Genomic DNA, 23,727 nt, shown 5'->3' on the forward strand with positions numbered 1-23,727 from the left:
TGCTTTGTCAAGTCTCCACACTCAGCTCTTTCAAGTCAGGCCTTAAAACCCACCTCTTCCCAAAATAGCCTCCCTTGCCTACCCTTCCTGGTCTTTAGTTTCTACAGTTTTAGAGTTATGCATGCGTGTGAATGACTGGTGCGAAAGCGCTTTGATTTGTCTCTGCACAAGATTCAGCGCTATATAAATACCATTATTATTATTATAATTAATAGACTTGCTTTCTATTTTTCAACAACAGAGAAAATGTAACAGTAAGTCGATTAACGGACTTGCATTCCATTCAAACCATACAGAAACTACAACACGAACTGAACGACGGGACCTACATTCCATTTGAGCTGTAGAGAAGTTTTGGTCTTGTTCATCATCTTGGGGGGCTGCGGGCGCTCAGGTTCACAGGGGGACGTGCGGAAACTGACGGGGTCTGTCAAGGCTCCTTTCAGGTCTTCATTCAGCAACGCCGACACCCTGCAACACGCAGCAACCCTTGTTGGAGACCAGTGCTGGTGATCACTCTCTAACGGTGACAACTTGGCAGGACTGTTGTTAGCACCATTTACAGCGGCTGTTGTTTATCTATTGTTTGTGTGAGGTTAGTGACTTACTGTGGTTATCACTCTGTAACGGTGACAACTTGGCAGGACTGCTGTTAGCATCATTTACAGCGGCTGTTGTTTATCTATTGTTTGTGTGAGTTAGTGACTTACTGTGGTTATCACTCTGTAACGGTGACAACTTGGCAGGACTGTTGTTAGCATCATTTACAACGGCTGTTGTTTATCTAGTGTTTGTGTGAGTTAGTGACTTACTGTGGTGATCACTCTGTAACAGTGACAACTTGGCAGGACTGCGGTCGCCACCATATACAGTGATTACTGTTTGTTTATCTATTGTTTGTGTGAGTTAGTGACTTACTCTGGTCGCAACAATGACAGCCTTCAAGAGAAATTCACAATGAACAGCGTGTTCTTTATTCTGGCAACAACAGCTAATGCTCACATCCTTGAACAGAAAATGACATGTTCGAAACGAGCACTTGTGCTCACTGAGGATCCAGTGATTATTGTTTGTAATTGTATCATATACCCTGGCCACGGTGATTATTGAATAGAACCAAGTCGAACAGAATTGAATTGAATACAACAGGTCTTTATCACATGTGGGTTATGAAAGCAACAACATACCCAGCATGCACACCCCCGAAAACAGAGTATGGCTGCCTACATAGCGGGGTAAAAACAATCATACACATAAAAGCCAACCTGTGCACGCACAAGTGAATATGGGAGTTGCAGCTCATGGACTAAGAAGAAGAAGAAGAAAACGTTCAAAAATAAACATGAAGTTCCAAAATCATTAAGTGAATATCACCATAACTGAATAAACATAAAACATAACCTAACTGATGGACCTTCACTGCCTATCCAGTCTTATATCATAAATTGCAAAAAAAAAAAAAAAAAAAAAAAAATTTTTTAAACAGGGAAAACTGAGCTTATAACCTCCCCTTCTCCAGCCAACACACACATCTTTCTACAGAAATGCAGCAAAACAAAGCTGCACCCCATTTTGCCGCATAAGAATTTTCTTTGGCTGCAAGGAAGAAGCGCGGAAACCCCGGCAACAGAAATGGCAACTGCCCCCTTTACCAGGAGTTAAGTACAGACATGACTTCAGAATCAACACATCAACCATAAACACACTAACAGAAACACCCCCCCTCAGCAACGAGTCAAGTAGTCCGGTTGTGGAACGAATTAAATAAGGCAAGTTAGGAACAAATTGCAACAGTTTGTTTTATGTTGTTTTTGGATAGTACCTATTGTAATAAAAACATTGTGAAAAAGGGAGATTGATTGAACTCTTAGTTTGTTTATAATTTTGATGAAATGACGTCACAAATGCTCTATTTCTACAGTAGAGCTGCGCTCAGTGTAAACATGGCCAAGTGACCATTCGTTGGATAGGTATCGTTATAAATCAGCAGAATTTAACATAATTTAGCGTGTTGATTGGGAAAATGTGCCATATCTGTATAATTTCGATGAAACTGATGATGTTAAATGCTCTATTTTTAGAACAGGACTGCGGCCAGTAAAACATGGTCGAGTAACCATTCATTGGAAAGGTTCTGATATACATTGTTTTTAATTAGCGCCATATGCTTGCAGAATTTATATATATATATATATATATATATATATATATATATATATATATATATATATATACACCCATATTCAATAAACTGTGAAACAGTTTAGCGGTCAGTTCAAAAGCATATAGGGTGGGCCCCACATTGCAGCTTCACTTCCTTGTTGCCGTGTGTTACGCACGTGATCACAGCCTTTTCTGGCGCACGATTATGGCTCATTTTTTTCACTCCCGAATACAAACCTGGCAGCCTTTTGCTGTATAAATGAAGAGAAAGGGCAAAACATAAACTAAGCAGTTAGTATGATATTAAATACCTTAACAGCTGATCATAATGCTGCCGTGATAGAAAGAACCTGACCAAAAGGTAAGTGTTTCGGCTTCCTTCAGCATCACTTTTTTTCTCCTTAAAACACGGAACAGTGAAATATAATCAACCACAACAACAAAAACAAATCGATGAACAAATAAATGTTATTGAACAGCCACAGTTTTCCTGTCAACATTTGAATTATGGCATTCGGTGCAAATATCACTTCCAGCAACTGCTGAAGACTAGATCCTGCCATGATCATCCTATGGAACGAAGAAAGTTCATTTCTGTATGAAAGCCGCGAAACGGTAAGACAATGGAGTGGAGTGGGCTGCCATCTGGTTCACCGGCTACAATTATCCTTGACTTCCACAGAGAGTTTGATCAAAGGTGGTGACTGGAGTCACATGGAACTGGTTTGCCAATGCTGACAAGTCTGTGGGGTCCATATCAATCATGGGTAGGAAGGTGAAGCAGCTTCGTCCTGGGAAGGGGCCATCACACACTGCTTGCATAGTTCCTGACTAGCCTGGTCGCGGAGAGCGTAATAGCCGTGAAATTTTCCACAAGAGGTCAATGAAATTTTTTACGGCAGTATGACTGACATCAAGAAGACCATATTCTAACTTCAGCTCAGAGTTGGAAAAGTGAACAATTTTTACTGGGATTTTCCAAGTGCTTTTCACTTTCTCAACCGAGGCAGTTTGGTCCTTTTTGATGGCTCTGTTACTGCTGTTGGCAGGAGTGTCAGCAGCTATCATTGCCATGCCATGGAAGGTGCCAGTCCCATCAATTGTTTGGATGTTGTTGTCCACAGTGCCACAAACTGCGCATAACTGGTTGGGGTCAAACCTTCAGTGCCAACGCCTTGGGTCAGTGCTGCAGATTGCTCAAATCTCTTAACTTCAGCATATGAAGAAGAGAACCCTAGTTTTCTCAAATGACCAACTAAATATTTCGAACCGATCAGATGATGAACTTCAACTCCGAGACCTAATGTAAATTTGATATTACGACCTTTGGTCTTGCTACTTGGATGTCTGACCAAGAGAAGCGATCTTCAGTTGACAATCTTTTGTTGTTGTTGTGAAGCAGATAATCAAGGAAGAGTTTGACTGATGGTTGAAGGTATTCTAAGTTTTTATCCAAGCTAGCAATGTCAGAACTCAGTGGGTTGTGCTCTTTCGATGTGACCATGGCCTTGGTGTCTGAGAGGAGAAGTGAAGCAGCTGTTTGAATGATACGAAGTTTCTTTTTCTGTTTCGTCGTCAGTCTTTGTTTCTTTGGAAAAGTCTTTGACAATCTTTTCAACAGTTGTTTTGAAAGTAACAGCATTTGCTTTTCCTGTAATTGATGTGATAATGATGGTTTCCCCCAAAACGATCCTGTAACTTTTGTCGTGGGTTTCTTTTAGTGTAGGGTTCTTTTTTCTGTCCAGGTTTCTTAAGAAGCTGTCGCATTTTCTCTTGGAGACCTGTTAGTGTGATTTGTTCATCATCATTTTCCACCAGAAACTGTACCACTCTGAGAAATGCAGCTTTTCACTCTTCATCAGCTGGTCTACCCTTTCGTGTCGGATGGTTTAAATTCCCGTTGTTGATGGTTCAAGACAAGAGCTTTGTGGAGTATTTTTGTTTGTTCTAAAATTGACACTATGTTGTTGGTGATGCATTGCATCTGCTGCATGCAGATCGTTAACAGACTTGATACAGTTTCTTACGGTCTGTGCCCACTGGTCGCCCCTCTCAAAACATTTCTCCAGGAGACTTTTTTCACATTCATAAGACAGAACGGCGAACACTGTGTCTGTGTCCTTACTCTATCATATGTTTCCGACTGCCCAAAGTAAGAAATTTTGTTCTAAATGGTTTGTCAACCTTTCTTCGGAGTTTAACGGGCGAGTGTTCTTCAGTTTTTTCTTCATTATGTTTCGTTCAAAGTCACTAGTTATTGAATTGACGTTTGTATTATCGTGTTGGCATTTTTGTGAAGTCTCTGTCCAAGATGAAATGTGTAATTGTCCCCTCTCTCGGCATGATGCTTTCTGGAGTCCTTCCACAGCTTCTTCTGACTGAATAGTCTACACTGTGTTGTCGCCATCAAGTTACAGTTTTCCACATAAGATACAGCAATGTCCCACAAGTAAGAAAAGAAGGAAGTGGGGAAAATCAACACTTTTTTTCTATCAGTCATCTCATTTAGTGTACGCTTACCATATACGAATTTTTTTCACACAAACTGCTATTTTCGCTCTTTTCACGTTTTAATTTTTGAAAAGATATAATAATGTATTACTTTTTACGTACTTACCCACAATCATCTTGTGATAACTTCAGACACATTTCCAGTGTTTCACTGAGTAAGAAATACACACACACACACACACACACACACACACACACACACACACACACACACACACACACACACACACACACACACAGTGTGTGTGTGTGTGTGTGTGTGTGTGTGTGTGTGTGTGTGTGTGTGTGTGTGTGTGTGTGTGTGTGTGTGTGTGTATAGGGAGAGAGAGCAATATAACTTTTTGACGGAAAAATCGTTCCATACAAAAAACAACTGTACACTGCCAGCGCTTTGCTCGCCAGCTTTAATCTATGCTGTTGTCTTTTAGAATCATATTTTCCAGTCACACATGACATGTATCAAAGATAAATTCATTAAAACACTTGTGTTGCTGTATTTGCACACTAGATGTAAAAGATTACCATTTTATTCACCAGGATAAGTTGCAGCAGACGACGACTCAGCGTCCGCCATCACTTGTTTATCTTATCATTTCCTGTGAGCGGCGTGGCATTCTTGCTCTGACCTCGGGGTCAGCGCGCTGCCTTGTGCATGCCGAAGTATGGCTCTCCTTGCGGACTAAAAAGCTGATCTTGGTGAAATGAATTATCTTTTATTTAATTTTAATCCACTTTCCCGTATCTCCCTTTTTCTCCCTTTTGGATATGTTGTTGCTGCTGATTTTTAGAGTGGACTGAAGCAAAAAAACTGACTGTTGCAATTTTTTCCTTGGAAAATCATTCCAGAACCGGACTAAAGTATAAACACGGCAGAATCAGGCAGATCCATTCATAAACAGGCTCACTTGCCCAAGGAAAGACAGACAGCAGACAGCAGTGTTATCACCACCGACACACACCCCTTAATCAACCACACCGGATCAGGGCCGAAGCAGATCATGTTTCTGGCCCCCAGCACTGGTGCGAGTCTGGCATGGTGCGGAATCAAGCATAGCAGGTCAAGGTAAAACACCAATGATGTGGTGTGTTATTTTTCTTTAAAAAAAAAAAAAAAAAAAAAAAAAAAAATTCTATTATCATCAAAACTGTCTGGGCAAAAGGATGAAGATATCTCCCATCTCCAGCTCAACAGACATACCCAGCTGCTAGGGCCAGAACCCTCTTCATGAGAATACATTGGAAGATCAAACGTGCACATTAAAGATCTGGGTGTTGTCGGTCAGGGTTCAGCTGGTTGTACAAACAAGAACACACCTTCCCAGCAATACACATTCCCGAAAACAAGAGTTTGGCTGCCTACATGGCAGGGTATAAACGATCATTTATTTAAATGCCCACTGGTACATATGAATGAACGTGGGTATTGCAGACAACAACAACAAAAACAAGAGAGGCAAGGCCTTCAAGACTCACTTGTGATAAATTAAGTCCCCTAGCATTAATTACAGAGTAATTTCCCTTTTTTACTATCTGCACCAAAACGTTTGCAAAATAAATAAAACTTCCATGCTTAGCAAAAGAAGTTCCTGTTTGAACAAAAAATGATAATAATGACTCCTCTTGTTGTTGTGTCAGAATAAGAGGTCAAAGTGCCCAGTTCAGAGAATACAAAAAATATAAATATAACAGTAAATGCAGTTTGCATGTAATTAGGCTTCTTTTTTTTAATTTTTTTGTGCCCATCCCAGAGGTGCAATATTGTTTTAAACAAGATGACTGGAAAGAACTGAATTTTTCCTATTTTTATGCCAAATTTGGTGTCAACTGACAAAGTATTTGCAGAGAAAATGTCAATGTTAAAGTTTACCACGGACACACACACACACACAGACAACCGAACACCGGGTTAAAACATAGACTCACTTTGTTTACACAAGTGAGTCAAAAAGCTGTTAAAACATAGACTCACTTTGTTTACACAAGTGAGTCAAAAAGCTGTTAAATTCATCTATGTTCTTTTCAGACCATTACTTCAATCAGTCAGTGTTGTACTGTGTGGTGCACTGTTGGGTGTAGATGTGCTGTATACTGAGCTATCCACCTACTGTATTATACATATCATATATATATACATCTATGTCATCATCACATAACAGGTTAAGGTCAATTAAAAAAAAAAAAACACTTCATAAAACAAGAATTGTTTGAGCGGCTACGGCTGTCTTACTGACATCAACATGGTTTGTTAACAAAAAAAAAAAAGGCGAGTGGTGGTGGTTGGGTGTTTGAGGCAGAAAATGAAAATGATTATCAGCATCAGTACCCTGAGAACTGGGCTGACACTGCTCAACAGACCTAAATGATGTTCAGAAGACAATTTTTGCAACAGATGTTAGGGTAGATGTCAGGAGACAATTTTTAGCAAAAGACGTTCAGGAGGCAATTTTATGAATACTTTCGGTTATAAAGCTCCACTCCTCTGGATCACTCTAAAAATAAACTAAACTAACATAAAATAAAAACAAAATTAAAAAAAAAAACAATCCAACCCAGCATCCTTTGTTCTGTTTTTCAAAAGAAACAAGGTGACTTACTTCAAATGATATTCTAATGCAGGTTTGAGGTCCTTCAGTGTGATTTCCGTGGCGTCGCCACTGGAAAGAAGAAAGACAACACGCCTGAGTCAACAACCATATCACAGACATACATCACAAATTAACATCCTGAACATAACTCTACAGTACTGAAAACTGTCAAAACAATCACAACTTGACATCCTCAACATAACTCTACAGTACTGAAAACTGTCAAAACAATCACAACTTGACATCCTCAACATAACTCTGCAGTACTGAAAACTGTCAAAACAATCACAACTTGACATCCTCAAAATAAATCTACAGTGCTGAAAACTGTCAAAACAATCACAACTTGACATCCTCAACATAACTCTACAGTACTGAAAACTGTCAAAACAATCACAACTTGACATCCTCAACATAACTCTACAGTACTGAAAACTGTCAAAACAATCACAACTTGACATCCTCAACTTAACTCTACAGTACTGAAAACTGTCAAAACAATCACAACTTGACATCCTCAACGTAACTCTACAGTATTGAAAACTGTCAAAACAATCACAACTTGACATCCTCAACATAACTCTACAGTACTGAAAACTGTCAAAACAATCACAACTTGACATCCTCAACATAACTCTACAGTACTGAAAACTGTCAAAACAATCACAACTTGACATCCTCAACGTAACTCTACAACACTGAAAACTGTCAAAACAATCACAACTTGACATCCTCAACATAACTCTACAGTACTGAAAACTGTCAAAACAATCACAACTTGACATCCTCAACATAACTCTACAGTACTGAAAACTGTCAAAACAATCACAACTTGACATCCTCAACATAACTCTACAGTACTGAAAACTGTCAAAACAATCACAACTTGACATCCTCAACATAACTCTACAGTACTGAAAACTGTCAAAACAATCACAACTTGACATCCTCAACGTAACTACAGTACTGAAAACTGTCAAAACAATCACAACTTGACATCCTCAACATAATTCTACAGTACTGAAAACTGTCAAAACAATCACAACTTGACATCCTCAACATAATTCTACAGTACTGAAAACTGTCAAAACAATCACAACTTGACATCCTCAACATAACTACAGTACTGAAAACTGTCAAAACAATCACAACTTGACATCCTCAACATAACTCTACAGTACTGAAAACTGTCAAAACAATCACAACTTGACATCCTCAACATAATTCTAAAACACTGAAAACTGTCAAAACAATCACAACTTGACATCCTCAACATAACTCTACAATACTGAAAACTGTCAAAACAATCACAACTTGACATCCTCAACATAATTCTAAAACACTGAAAACTGTCAAAACAATCACAACTTGACATCCTCAACATAATTCTAAAACAATGAAAACTGTCAAAACAATCACAACTTGACATCCTCAACATAATTCTAAAACAATGAAAACTGTCAAAACAATCACAACTTGACATCCTCAACGTAACTACAGTACTGAAAACTGTCAAAACAATCACAACTTGACATCCTCAACTTAACTCTACAGTACTGAAAACTGTCAAAACAATCACAACTTGACATCCTCAACATAACTCTACAGTACTGAAAACTGTCAAAACAATCACAACTTGACATCCTCAACATAACTCTACAGTACTGAAAACTGTCAAACAATCACAACTTGACATCCTCAACGTAACTACAGTACTGAAAACTGTCAAAACAATCTCTTCAACAGCTCCTCGGTAGTATAGTGGTCAGTATCCCCGCCTGTCACGCGGGAGACCGGGGTTCAATTCCCCGCCGGGGAGAGCGATTTTTTCTCAAGGCCTGACTAAGCGCATTGGGTTACGCTGCTGGTCAGGTATCTGCTTGGCAGATGTGGTGTAGCGTATATGGATTTGTCCGAACGCAGTGACGCCTCCTTGAGCTACTGAAACTGAAACTGAAACTCACAACTTGACATCCTCAACATAACTCTACAGTACTGAAAACTGTCAAAACAATCACAACTTGACATCCTCAACTTAACTCTACAGTACTGAAAACTGTCAAAACAATCACAGCTTGACATCCTCAACATAACTCTACAGTACTGAAAACTGTCAAAACAATCACAACTTGACATCCTCAACATAACTCTACAGTACTGAAAACTGTCAAAACAATCACAACTTGACATCCTCAACATAACTCTACAGTACTGAAAACTGTCAAAACAATCACAACTTGACATCCTCAACATAAATCTACAGTAACGAAAACTGTCAAAATAATGATAAACTATCAGTATCAGTATCAATCAGTATCAATAGCTCAAGAAAGCATCACTGCGTTCGGACAAATCCATATACGCTACACCACATCTGCCAAGCAGATGCCAACCAGCAGCATAACCAAACGCGCTTAGTCAGGCCTTGAGAAAAAAAAAACACGAAAAAAATGTAAAAAAAAAATTCAAATTTTTTTTTAAAAAGAAGAAAAAAGTAAATGAATATTTAACCCCTAGGCTGCCTGCATGATAAGAAAACTCGTCATGGCAAGCATGTATGCTTCGCTGCCACAATGACGAGATAACTCGTCATAGAAATATTCTGACTTTTCCCTGGTTTGCATTCACTTCGTTGACAAAAACAGTGGGAGCTTTAGCCTGGGGAATCTCTCTAGATTCTATCCATAGGTAGAAACCCCATCTACATCATGAAGCAGTCCTTTATTTGAACGTTTTGGTTGGGTCACTGTCCAAGTGTTTGCCTAACTTCTCTCCTCGCTTGCTCAACAAAATGTCGGACTGACGCCGTGCTCAAGACATGCGATCGTGATGAACTAAATCAACCAAGATTTCTTTCTTTAGCTGATGCTCAGAAAGAATTGAAGCGTAAATTCAAAGGAGAAGATAGTGATGAACATTTATTGGACGATGTGATAGAAAATAAAGGGAGCAATCAAGAGAGTGGCCAAGATGCGACTGTCAGTGAGTGATGCCGGCTGTACAGATGTTAGCAGTCCACAGAACATGACCGAATTAGCAGCAGAGCGATATTCTTGGCACGCAGCCAACGTGGTCTGATGAGAACTGAATCAAGTGACCCTGTGAGAGGGGTGAAGAGGGGGGCTGGGGGGGGGTGTGTGTGTGGAGACTGAGGGGGCGTGGCCTCACATCCATCTTATCACTTGGAGAAGTCACAATGTACTGTGTATCTATCTCTTAAAAAAAATATATATATATATTGTGGTTGTTCTAGTATGATTTTGTGTTTGTGTTGCTACTCACCAGAAAACCATCTGCCTGTTCTCTGTACCCCTTTCTCTCTACTCATTCCTAAACAAATGGTCCTGTCTGTACGACTTGTTTCACAGCAGTGTAGCCACTCACCAGAAAACTGTCTTCTACTTCTCTCTACTCATCCCTAAAGAAATGGACCTATCCATACAATATGAATCACAGCAGTGTAGCCACTCACCAGAAAACTGTCTTCTACTTCTCTCTATTCATCCCTAAAGAAATGGACCTATCCATACAACATGAATCACAGCAGTGTGGCCACTCACCAGAAAACTGTCTTCTGTTTCTCTCTATTCATCCCCAAAGAAATGGACCTATCCATACAATATGAATCACAGCAGTGTGGCCACTCACCAGAAAACTGTCTTCTGTTTCTCTCTACTCATCCCCAAAGAAATGGACCTATCCATACAATATGAATCACAGCAGTGTGGCCACTCACCAGAAAACTGTCTTCTGTTTCTCTCTACTCATCCCCAAAGAAATGGACCTATCCATACAATATGAATCACAGCAGTGTGGCCACTCACCAGAAAACTGTCTTCTGTTTCTCTCTACTCATCCCCAAAGAAATGGACCTATCCATACAATATGAATCACAGCAGTGTGGCCACTCACCAGAAAACTGTCTTCTGTTTCTCTCTATTCATCCCTAAATGGACCTATCCATACAACATGAATCACAGCAGTGTAGCCACTCACCAGAAAACTGTCTTCTACTTCTCTCTACTCATCCCTAAAGAAATGGACCTACCCATACAACATGAATCACAGCGGTGTAGCCACTCACCAGAAAACTGTCTTCTACTTTTGTCTACTCATCCCTAAAGAAATGGACCTACCCATACAACATGAATCACAGCAGTGTAGCCACTCACCAGAAAACTTCTACTTCTCTGTACTCATCCCTAAAGAAATGGACCTACCCATACAACAGGAATCACAGCGGTGCAGCCACTCACCAGAAAACTGTCTTCTGTTTCTCTCTACTCATCCCTAAAGAAATGGACCTACCCATACAACATGAATCACAGCAGTGTAGCCACTCACCAGAAAACTGTCTTCTACATCTCTGTACTCATCCCCAAAGAAATGGACCTACCCATACAACAGGAATCACAGCGGTGCAGCCACTCACCAGAAAACTGTCTTCTGTTTCTCTCTACTCATCCCTAAAGAAATGGACCTACCCATACAACAGGAATCACAGCGGTGCAGCCACTCACCAGAAAACTGTCTTCTGTTTCTCTCTACTCATCCCTAAAGAAATGGACCAATCAGTACAACCTCAACCACAGCGGTGTAGCCACTCACCAGAAAACCGTCTTGTACTTGGCGTCCCTGCCCTTGTCGGACAGCAGAAGCTCGTAGCGGCAGTCCTGTAGATCCACGTCCAGTTCCGGAGCCTCGTACTCCGGCGGAGACAGCTGGATCAGGGCACTCCTCGACTCAATGTCCGTCACCTGCACATCAACACATACATCAGTTTTCCCTCTCCTTTATGATCATTTTCTTCTTCTTCTTCTTCTCCTTTGCATTATGAAGGTTCCATTCTTTCTAAAGCTGACAGCATGTTGTTTGATCCAACACAATTCTTTCTAAAAGCTGACAGCATGTTGTTTGATCCAACACAATTCTTTCTGAAGCTGACAGCATGTTTTATCCAACACAATTCTTTCTGAAGCTGACAGCATGCTGTTTGATCCAACACAATTCTTTCCAAAGCTGACAGCATGTTGTTCGATCCAACACAAAGGATGAATCAAAATACAGATTTACAGCATGGTATGACAATGAAGGCAGAAGGAGAGGACTGGGCCCGGTCTTTCTATGCTGAGCCCTGGACACAGTGGACATGAAGTCACTGCCCCCATGGCTGTAAAAGGCATGTTGGACAGAAACTGAAGAATCCAACACAATACAACAAAATACAGTAGAAGACAACACAACACAAAGGGTGCTGTTTTCTGTCTGTCATAGCCAGCAGTAGTAAGTACCTTGGGTAGGGGCATGTTGGACAGATGGTAGATGATCCCACACAATACAACACAACACAATATAACAAAAAGGGGGCGGTCTCCTGTCTCTCACAGCTAACAGCAGTCAGTACCTTGGGCGGGGGCATGCTGGACAGATACTGGATAACAACACAACACTATACAGATTCTGGATGACACAACACAATACAGATACTGGATGATAAAACACAACACAACACAATATCTCACAGCCAGCATTTATCAGTACCTTGGGCGGGGGCATGTTTTTTTTGTGTTTTTTTTTTTAAGGCCTGACTAAGCGCATTGGGTTACGCTGCTGGTCAGGCATCTGCTTGGCAGATGTGGTGTAGCATATATGGATTTGTCCGAACGCAGTGACGCCTCCTTGAGCTACTGAAACTGAAACGGATGAAACAACACAACACAACACAGATACTGGATGAAACAACACAACACAATACAGATACTGGATGAAACAACACAACACAATACAGATACTGGATGAAACAACACAACACAATACAGATACTGGATGAAACAACACAACACAATACAGATACTGGATGAAACAACACAACACAACACAATACAGATACTGGATGAAACACAACACAACACAATACAGATACTGGATGAAACAACACAACACAACACAATACAGATACTGGATGATACAACACAACACAATACAGATACTGGATGATACAACACAACACAACACAATACAGATACTGGATGAAACAACACAACACAACACAATACAGATACTGGATGACACAACACAACACAATACAGATACTGGATGACACAACACAACACAATACAGATACTGGATGACACAACACAACACAATACAGATACTGGATGACACAACACAACACAATACAGATACTGGATGATACAACACAACACAATACAGATACTAGATGACACAACACAACACAATACAGATACTGGATGATACAACACAACACAATACAGATACTGGATGATACAACACAACACAATACAGATACTGGATGAAACAACACAACACAATACAGATACTAGATGACACAACACAACACAATACAGATACTAGATGACACAACACAACACAATACAGATACTGGATGATACAACACAACACAATACAGATACTAGATGACACAACACAACACAATACAGATACTGGATGATACAACACAACACAATACAGATACTGGATGATACAACACAACACAATACAGATACTGGATGATACAACACAACACAATACAGATACTAGATGACACAACACAACACAATACAGATACTGGATGACACAACACAACACAATACAGATACTGGATGACACAACACAACACAATACAGATACTGGATGACACAACACAATACAGATACTGGATGACACAACACAACACAATACAGATACTGGATGACACAACACAATACAGATACTGGATGATACAACACAACACAATACAGATACTAGATGACACAACACAACACAATACAGATACTGGATGATACAACACAATACAGATACTGGATGACACAACACAACACAATACAGATACTGGATGACACAACACAACACAATACAGATACTGGATGACACAACACAACACAATACAGATACTGGATGACACAACACAATACAGATACTGGATGACACAACACAACACAATACAGATACTGGATGACACAACACAATACAGATACTGGATGATACAACACAACACAATACAGATACTGGATGAAACAACACAACACAACACAATACAGATACTGGATGACACAACACAACACAATACAGATACTGGATGAAACACAACACAACACAATACAGATACTGGATGAAACAACACAACACAACACAATACAGATACTGGATGACACAACACAACACAACACAGATACTGGATGATACAACACAACACAATACAGATACTGGATGACACAACACAATACAGATACTGGATGACACAACACAACACAACACAGATACTGGATGATACAACACAACACAATACAGATACTGGATGACACAACACAATACAGATACTGGATGACACAACACAACACAATACAGATACTGGATGACACAACACAACACAATACAGATACTGGATGATACAACACAACACAATACAGATACTAGATGACACAACACAACACAATACAGATACTGGATGACACAACACAACACAATACAGATACTGGATGATACAACACAACACAATACAGATACTAGATGACACAACACAACACAATACAGATACTGGATGAAACACAACACAATACAGATACTTGATGAAACAACACAACACAATACAGATACTGGATGACACAACACAACACAATACAGATACTGGATGACACAACACAACACAACACAGATACTGGATGATACAACACAACACAATACAGATACTGGATGACACAACACAATACAGATACTGGATGACACAACACAACACAATACAGATACTGGATGACACAACACAACACAATACAGATACTGGATGAAACACAACACAACACAATACAGATACTGGATGAAACAACACAACACAACACAATACAGATACTGGATGACACAACACAACACAACACAGATACTGGATGACACAACACAATACAGATACTGGATGACACAACACAACACAACACAGATACTGGATGACACAACACAATACAGATACTGGATGACACAACACAACACAACACAGATACTGGATGACACAACACAATACAGATACTGGATGACACAACACAACACAATACAGATACTGGATGACACAACACAACACAATACAGATACTGGATGACACAACACAACACAATACAGATACTGGATGACACAACACAACACAATACAGATACTTGATGATACAACACAACACAACACAACATCTCACTGCCAGCATCAGTCAGTACCTTGGGCGGGGGCATGTTGGACAGATACTGGATGATGAGACTGGTGTCCTCCTCGGGCTCCACCGGCCCGTTCTCCATCCCCAGCAGACTGTTACAGTGGCCTCCATTACCATGGTGAATCTCCCCATTCACTGGAACACACACACACACACACAGTGCAAAACTATTATGAGAAGTTTACACACTGAGTAAAAACCTGTTATTACACACACACACACCCAGCAAAATCCATTATTACACACACACACACACACACACATACAGAGTAAATCCCATTGTAGCACACACACACACACACACAGAGCAAAACCAATTATTACACAAGCACACACACACCACACAGAGCAAAACCCATTATTGCACACACACACACTTCTGCTTCTGAAAGAATGAGATTAAGACAATAACAACAACAACAACAAAGAGGTTCTGGACTGACACACTTTTAGTATGGCACAGCACTTTCAATTCAACACAGAACAAGTAAATATGTCTTGCTCTGTCGCTGATGGTGCTTGTGAAGAAAAGTAAGGCTGTGTATCATGATAGTTTGTACAAATGTGATGACACATGACAAATGTTTTGATTCCCCATGGATTAAAGAAAGAGCCAAAACAAAAAAGAGCAATCTCCCTAATTCAGTAAGAACTGGAAGTGAAAAGGAACGATTGTATTTTTGAGTAACAAAGCAAAATGAAGCAGTTTTTTTTTAACTGAATGCCATCACACACACACACACACACACACCAGTCTTGTAATTGTACTAACTTTATACGAGGGCAAGTGAAGGAACTATTTTGGAGTAATGGGGGAGGAGTTTGTCAAATGAATCAGTCTCCTCTCACAGTTATGTGATTCTTATCTATTTTGCATAGCACGAGACTGATAGTGATACAGATCTGTTCAATAAGGGAAAAGGTCCAACTATGTACAATCGTAACAATGTCTTGAGTTCCAATTAGCCACCTCCCCCACCCCCACCCCCCAGTTCCCTAATTTTACATCTCTTTCACCTTTTTGTTCTTCCCAGCACTTGAGCCTCTTTCTTAACACTAACAGAAGAAAAAAATCTGCAATATACATTTATGGCTGTTGGGTTTGAAGAGAATAATATTGCTTGAGGATGATAATATTGCTTTAATATTTTACTATCATATTGCATCCTTGTCATATACAGCCATTCTTCTAAGTGAACTCTCTCTCTCTCCCCTTTTATTATTAGCTTTTATTCTTTAATGTTTGGGAATACCCATGGTCTTAAACCTTATTCCACCAGCTCCACAACTTCTAAGTTTTCTTTGTTTCAAAGGTAGTTGGAACTTGTCACTTCACCATAAAAGATGCTGTTCAACTGGTTTGCAAGGATCCAAGACAGTAATAGGTGACAGTACCACACACACAATCACCTACAGTTACCTACTGCTTAAAGTGTAAAAAAACAAAACAACAACAAAAAACAAACAAACAAAAAAACCGGCCCCCTGCCTGTGACTCCAAATTTTACCCCCTCCCCTCCCATCCCAACCCCTTCTGTTTATTAAGTTGCATCCACCATGCCTCATCCAGCGACCCCCCCCCCCCCCCCCCCCCACACACACACCCTCCCCACTGGTAAATAGTGTCGACCGCTACTGTAGATGGACTGGCCTAGCTGAAGATGCGAACACATCAGTGGACCACTCTAACAGCACGTCCTTCAGCAGCCCAGTTATATCGCACGCTACAGCAACCTCTCTAAAAACGACAGTTTCATCTACATACTGATGTTGGCCATGTGGAAAAAGGGGAGGGGGGAGGGGGGAGGGGCGGGGAGGCTAGTAGCTAATCTCACACTGAATGCAAAACAAGTCTCGTCGTGATTTCGATTTTCGAAAACAATTAATGGGGGCATTCTGAAAAATACAACGAAACCCAAACAAACCAACAAAATCAACGGCAACCTGCCTGAACGACAAGAACCAGCATGGGGACTTGCTGTTTACTTCTTATAACAGCTGGCAGCTGTGCCTTCTCAGAGAGATCCAATCCAAGACCCCGTGCACGCAAACGCCACATTGGAGTCTTCCAAGGGAGATTAACAGCCTCTCCTTTTTTTACAGGGTCTTCCGGTCACGTGCCAGACAGACAGGCTGCGTTCATTCCAAACGGACGGACGCACATTTGTCGGTGTCGTTGTCGTGAAAGCGCTCATACATAAACCCGGATTAAATGGCAACGGACAGACAGAAAAATGAACAACTCTGTGACTTTCAGATTTAATGTCTTTGGAAAGCGCGTTCCTTGGGAAAAAAGATCTTAATTCGATAAACCCAACATGTTTCACTCCCAGATCTAAACAACGTGTAACAAATACATTTCATCAGTTAATGAGTTAATACATGTCCATGCTGCCGCAGTCAGGTCTCGACTGGAATGGCGTTTTGAAATTTTGTCAAAAAATACATGGACATACCTGTACTAGTGCTATTAGCTTTTACAAAAGTTGCCTTTCTGCATCTCGTATTATCAAGGTATTGAAACCACTTATACATTCATTTCGCCGACCGAAAGGGAAAAAGAAAAAAAGAAGCACATGCAGGTCGCCCCAGCTCATTGTGAATGCTTTTAAGCTTTTCGCGTCAACTATTGGAACACAGAGCGATTTGATGTGCGCATTTTTCTTTTGTCCGACCAGCTCACAGAAAACGTCAGCGCGGTCGTCTGTATTTGGTGTGAAAGCACTCTAGGGAGTTGTGATTGTCATACATCTGCCTCTGTTGGCCGAATGCCCTCCGTAAAGTCGTTTAATTGCAGCAGTTTGTGCAGCAAGCTTCTTCTCCATAAAGTAGTTTTTATTGAAACAGTTAGTGCCTAAAGCTTGTTCTCCACTGTCGTAAACCACAAGCCCTGGGGTCAAGTACAGTTTGATGGCCTCCCATGTTTCGTTTACCTTGGCGAGTGTTTTCAAAGCACGTGCTGACTAACTCCACCACATTCACAGCACAACATGTCGTAAACTGCCGAATATTTTTTCACGGTGAATGCGCACACACACCAACAAAAACTCTAGAAACAAACCGAACAGCACTCTTTTTATCAAAGACGCATCCACGAAGTGGTTGGCGAGACACATCATCAACATTCATTCATTCACTCTTGAGATGATATCGTGTTTTGTTTTGTTTTTTTGCTTTCAACAGATGAAAACATGTTCCGTTCATTTAGTGTGATTTTTTCCGAAGTACACTGGAATAACATTAAAGAAACATACATGATGCTGAGAGAGAGAGAGAGAGAGAGAAACATCCAAGAAGAGACAAAATTCTTAAAATAAGAAAGAAAAATTTTTTAAACCCAAAAAAAGAAAAAAAAAAGTGAAGTGATGTTTTTCTCATCACCAACTCCATGCACCCTCCCAACACAGGACACAGTCACCCTGACTTTTCCTCCACCCACCACCTTACTCCCCCCCTCTCCCTGTTACTCAATGCAATAACAGACAGACAGACAGACAGACAGAAACTGAGACAGAAAAAGACAAGAGACAGAAAACTAAACAATTTTCAAGCAAGGTCATCGACGTATATTTGTGTTTGTTTTTTTTTCTCAGTCGGGATGCATGTGTTTGCAGAGACATCTTTACGAAGCTTAAAACAGGAGAAAAAAAACAACAAAAAACACACCAAAACCACCGCCACAAACTCCACAGCGAGTTCTCATGGGAACAAAACGATAAAACGAAAACAGCAAACAAACAAAAAACACGACAACAACAACAACAATGTGACTAATGGAGCTGGCAGTGCTGCTTTCTCTGTTAAAATGCGTCGGAAATATTCGTCAAAATATGGCAACGTCTCTGTTTACAAATACAGCTTTCGTTTAGTGACAAGACAGATAAGAAAGATGGTTTGATAGAGGGGTATTATGATGATTACACAACAACAGCAACAACAACATTTCTATCTCAATTCGACACAATAGAGGAGAAGGGAAAGAGCGATTGAGAAAATGAAATAAGAGAGGGTTGGTCATGGGAGGCGGGGAGGGGCGAAGAGAAACATCGAGAAACAGACAGATACACAAAGCGAGACCGACATAGTGATAAAGACAGCGAGGGAGAGAAGAGGAGAGGAGAAGAGGAGACAGAGAGAGAGAGAGCCAGAGGGGACAGGTAGAGACACACCCACTCACTCGCACACACATGCGCGCGCGTACACACACAACACCTACCAACACACAACCCCAACCACAGAGAGAGAGAGACAGAGAGAGAGAGAGAGAGAGAGAGAGAGAGAGAGAGAGAGAGAGAGAGAGACAGAGACAGACAGACAGACAGACAGACAGACAGAGACAGAGAGAAGGAAAAGAAAGAAAGAAAGGCAGGCAGGCAGGCAGGCAGGCAGGCGAGGGGGAAGGAGCAGGAAGGAACGTAAGAAGGTGCCGCCGTAAGGTGACACCCAGGCTGGCAGCCCGGGAAACAGAAGAAGGGCGGGGCCCGCTCCACAACACTGCAGCAACAGCAGCAGCAGCAGCACGGGACCAGAAAGACAAACTTGGAAATGACGGATTATGGAGGACAGTGTGACATGACAGAAAGGCATGGGGCATTGGGGAGGGGGGGGGAGGGGGGGGGGGGGGGGGGGAGAAACAACAACAAAAACATATCCCGAAGACAGTGGGGAGGGGTAGGCGGGTGGGGCAGGGGGGGGAGGATTTTAGGGGGGAAGGGAAGTAAGAGGGGGGGTTGGAGGGGGGAAGGGAAGAGGGGGGAATTTGGGGGAGGGGAGTAAGAGCGGGGGGGGTAGGGGCAAAGGGAAGTAAGAGGGAGGATTTTAGGGGGGAAAGGGAAGTAAGAGGGGGGGGGGGGGGTAGGGGGGAAAGGGAAGTAGGAGAGGGGATTTGGGGGGGGAAGTGAAGAGGGGGGGAGCGTTGGGGGGGGGGGGGAGGGCAGTAAGAGAGGGGGATTTTAGGGGGAAGGAATAAGAGGGGGGGGGAGGGGGTTTAGGGGGGGGGGGCAGTAAGAGAGAGGGATTTTAGGGGGAAAGGGAAGTAAGAGGGGGGGGCTTAGGGGGAAGGGAAGTAAGTGGGGGATAGGAGGGGGGATGAGGGGAGCAGGGGGAGGGAGTAGGCTTAGGCGACAGAGAAGAAGGGTGGGGGAAGTGGAGAGAGAGAGAGACAGAGACGGAGAGACAGACAGAGACAGAGAGACGGACAGAGAGACAGAGAGAGAGAGAGAGAGAGAGAGAGAGAGAGAGAGAGAGAGACACGGACAGGAGGGGTGGGGGGCGTTGAGATGCATGGATACACACACACACACACACACACACACACACACACACACACACACACACACAAACAACACCACCACCACCAACAACAACAACCTGCATTCTTTCTCAATGATGACAAGGCTTTCATCAAGAGAGCGAGAGAGAAAAAAAAGTCAATTTATGACCAAAGAGTCCTTGCCTCTTAAAGTGTTATTTGGTTCACGCCTTCTGCTGTGAACGTGATTGTCTCTCTCCTTCTTCCTCTGATGCCAACATTTTACGTGAGAGAGAGAGAGGCGGGGGGGGAGAGAGAGGGGGGAGGGGAGAGGGAGAGAGAGGGAGGGAGGGAGGGAGGGAGAGAGAGAGAGAGGGAGAGAGAGAGAGAGGGCGGGGTAGAGGAGGGGAAGAGGGAGAGAGGGTGGGCAGAGAGATGGAAAGAGAGGGGGAGAGAGAGGGGGGAGGGGAGAGGGAGATAGAGAAGGAGGGGGAGAGAGAGAGAGGGCGGGGGAGAGGAGGGGAAGAGGGAGAGAGGGTGGGCAGAGAGATGGAAAGAGAGAGGGGGGGGGAGAGAGAGAGAGAGAGAGGGGTGGTGGGAGGGAGACGAGAGAGCTTCCGAGAGGGAGGGGGCGGGAGACAGAGACACACAGATTCCAACACAGAGAGAGACAGAGACCACGACACAGAAATCCCCAATGTTGTTTTCTCTCCTGTAAACTGATTAGACAACCCCCCCCCCCCCCCCCCCCCACACACACACACACACACCCATCTCTCTCTCACTCTCTCTGGAAAATCTTCCTCCGCCAGCGTAATTATTTTGCGTGCACTTTCACAGGGGAACAAGTTGCGCCCCGTTTGTTTTTGTGAAAAAGAGGGGAGTGGGGAAGAGGGGTGGGGGGGTGGGGGGGTGGGGGGCAGTGAGAGAAGCCAGTACCATACACAAACGATCATTTCATTAAAAAGTTATTGGGGAGGAGGGGGAAGGACAGGTGTGTGTGTGTGTGTGTGTGTGTGTGTGTGTGTGTGTGTGTGTGTTGGGGGGTAAGAGAGGCTGAGGGGTGGGTGGGTGGGGGAGAGGTAGCATGAAGGTGGTGGGTGGTGGTGAGGGGAATCAGGAACAAGCCTCTTCACTCATACCCCCTACCCCCTCGCGCCCCCCTTTCCAACTTTCCTGGCTTGTTTCTTCTTTTTTTCCCCTGTCTCCCCCACCGCCACCCCCCTCCGCACAAACACACACACACACATACACGCACGCACGCACGCACACACACACACACACACACAGCATCACTCTTACACACCAAAAAATACTACGACCCAGATCCCAATCCCAGACAAACAGGGACAAGCACCAGAAGTAGTCAGAAAACCAGCCAGCCAGCCAACCAGCCAACCACCCGGACAGTAGCCAAGAGCCAATTATATAACCAGCACACCTCACAACAAGAATCATCTGCAAGGTAATGTAACAGACAGGAACACACGCCCCTGTTATATATGCCAGCAGAAAGTACAGGCACATGTTGCTTCATTCAGTCTGCACTGGTACACAGAGGGGGAGGTGTGTGTGTGTGGAGGGGGGAGGGGCGGAAGGGGGAGGGGTGAGGGTGAGGGGATTTCATTAATTATGCACTGGTTTACCGGGGGGGTTTGAAGGCATAAAATGATGTCGCTGGGTATACTGTCGCCGGCGACTATAATCCTTTATCTGCCGCTGTTTGCGGCACGTATTTTTTTGTCATACTTCAGCTCATCCTGTCGCCTGTGACAACATTTTATGGCGGGAGTCTCTCTCTCTCTCTAAAATACACACACACACGCACGCACACACACACACACACACGCACATACACACGCACGCGCCCGCTGGCCGGTATGTACGTGCCGCGACAATATTTTGCAGCGAACGTCGGCCCATATTGTCGCCAGCGACAATATTTTGCCAGCAACTATATCTTTACGCCCGGCGACGATATTTGCCTGACGACAATATGTGCCGAAACAGCGTGTGTGGGAGGGAGGGAGAGAGAGAGAGAGAGAGAGAGAGAGAGAGAGAGTGTGTGTGTGTGTGTGTGTGTAGGAGGGGTGTGGGGTGGAGGAGACGTGGGTTGTAGATGTGGCAGCTAATTGAAAAAGAGTCGGTGGTGAGGGCGGTGCGGGTGGTGTGTGTGTGTGTGTGTGTGTGTGTGTGTGTGTGTGTGTGTGTGTGTGTGTGTGTGTGTGTGTGTGTGCGCGCGCGCGTGTGCGTGTGTGTGTTGAGGGGGGGGGGGGGGGGGGGGGGCGGAGGGGGGTGTTGCCAGCAGCAGATGTTGCACTAGACACGAGTCAACGGAACTTTTCTCGCTAAATTAAAAACAAACACAGAAGCAAAACAAAAACAGAAGAAAAAAAACCCCACTCATTTATATTTCAGTTTATCGCTTCATTTTTATAGTGTTGTTTTCGTTTACTTTTCATCATCTTTCTTCTTCTTTTTTTTTTTCTTTTCTTTTTTTTGTCGTCTTTCCCGAAGGCAGACTTTTCCTGCTCTCCTACTACGCCCCCAGTGCGGGAACACAGATGTGGATTCAGACGTCTTTCTTTGGAGACAAAAAAACAACGCAAACCCCCCCCAAAAAAAAACAAACAAAAAAACAAACAAAAAACCAAAACGACTGACTTGATACGATGATCAGACCAGATGTGACTGACCATTCGCCAGCGCCATCATCATCATCATCATCATCATCATTACTAAGATGGGAAAGAAAAGAGAGAGAAGGCGAATCATTTCTTCATTATCAGACTTTCGTATATTTATTCCCTCACGAATGGGGGTGGTCCAAGGGGTGGTGTGTGGGGCGTGTGGGGGACGGGGGGGCTGGGGGGGGGGGGGGGGGGTACATGGAACGTGTGCAAGCCACATTACAGCCATACCTAACTGTTCTACCTACACACGTAAAACAACGGTCATGTATCAAAACAAGCCTGAAGTATGAATGATAATAATAATAATAATGG

At 42.7% G+C, this 23,727-nt stretch overlaps 1 protein-coding gene and 1 non-coding gene across 11 annotated transcripts in view; one reads left to right on the forward strand and one right to left on the reverse strand.

Moving 5' to 3' along the window:
* Positions 1-23,727, reverse strand: part of LOC143289007 (fibronectin type-III domain-containing protein 3a-like) — a 281,853-nt gene that overhangs the window by 36,967 nt on the left and 221,159 nt on the right. For all 10 annotated transcript variants that reach the window (XM_076597762.1, XM_076597760.1, XM_076597761.1 and 7 more), the window contains 4 exons: positions 15,476-15,606; positions 11,868-12,016; positions 7,269-7,328; positions 330-471 (listed from right to left, as the gene is read on the reverse strand). In XM_076597762.1, the coding sequence (XP_076453877.1) occupies positions 330-471; positions 7,269-7,328; positions 11,868-12,016; positions 15,476-15,606 (482 nt within the window). The remainder of the gene's footprint in view (positions 1-329; positions 472-7,268; positions 7,329-11,867; positions 12,017-15,475; positions 15,607-23,727) is intronic.
* Trnad-guc (transfer RNA aspartic acid (anticodon GUC)) lies at positions 9,007-9,078 on the forward strand. Its single transcript has one exon. It is a non-coding gene; the product is annotated as a tRNA-Asp (tRNA).

The sequence above is a fragment of the Babylonia areolata genome, chromosome 13, assembly GCF_041734735.1.
Source record: "Babylonia areolata isolate BAREFJ2019XMU chromosome 13, ASM4173473v1, whole genome shotgun sequence".
Classification (NCBI taxonomy): Eukaryota; Metazoa; Mollusca; class Gastropoda; order Neogastropoda; family Buccinidae; genus Babylonia; species Babylonia areolata.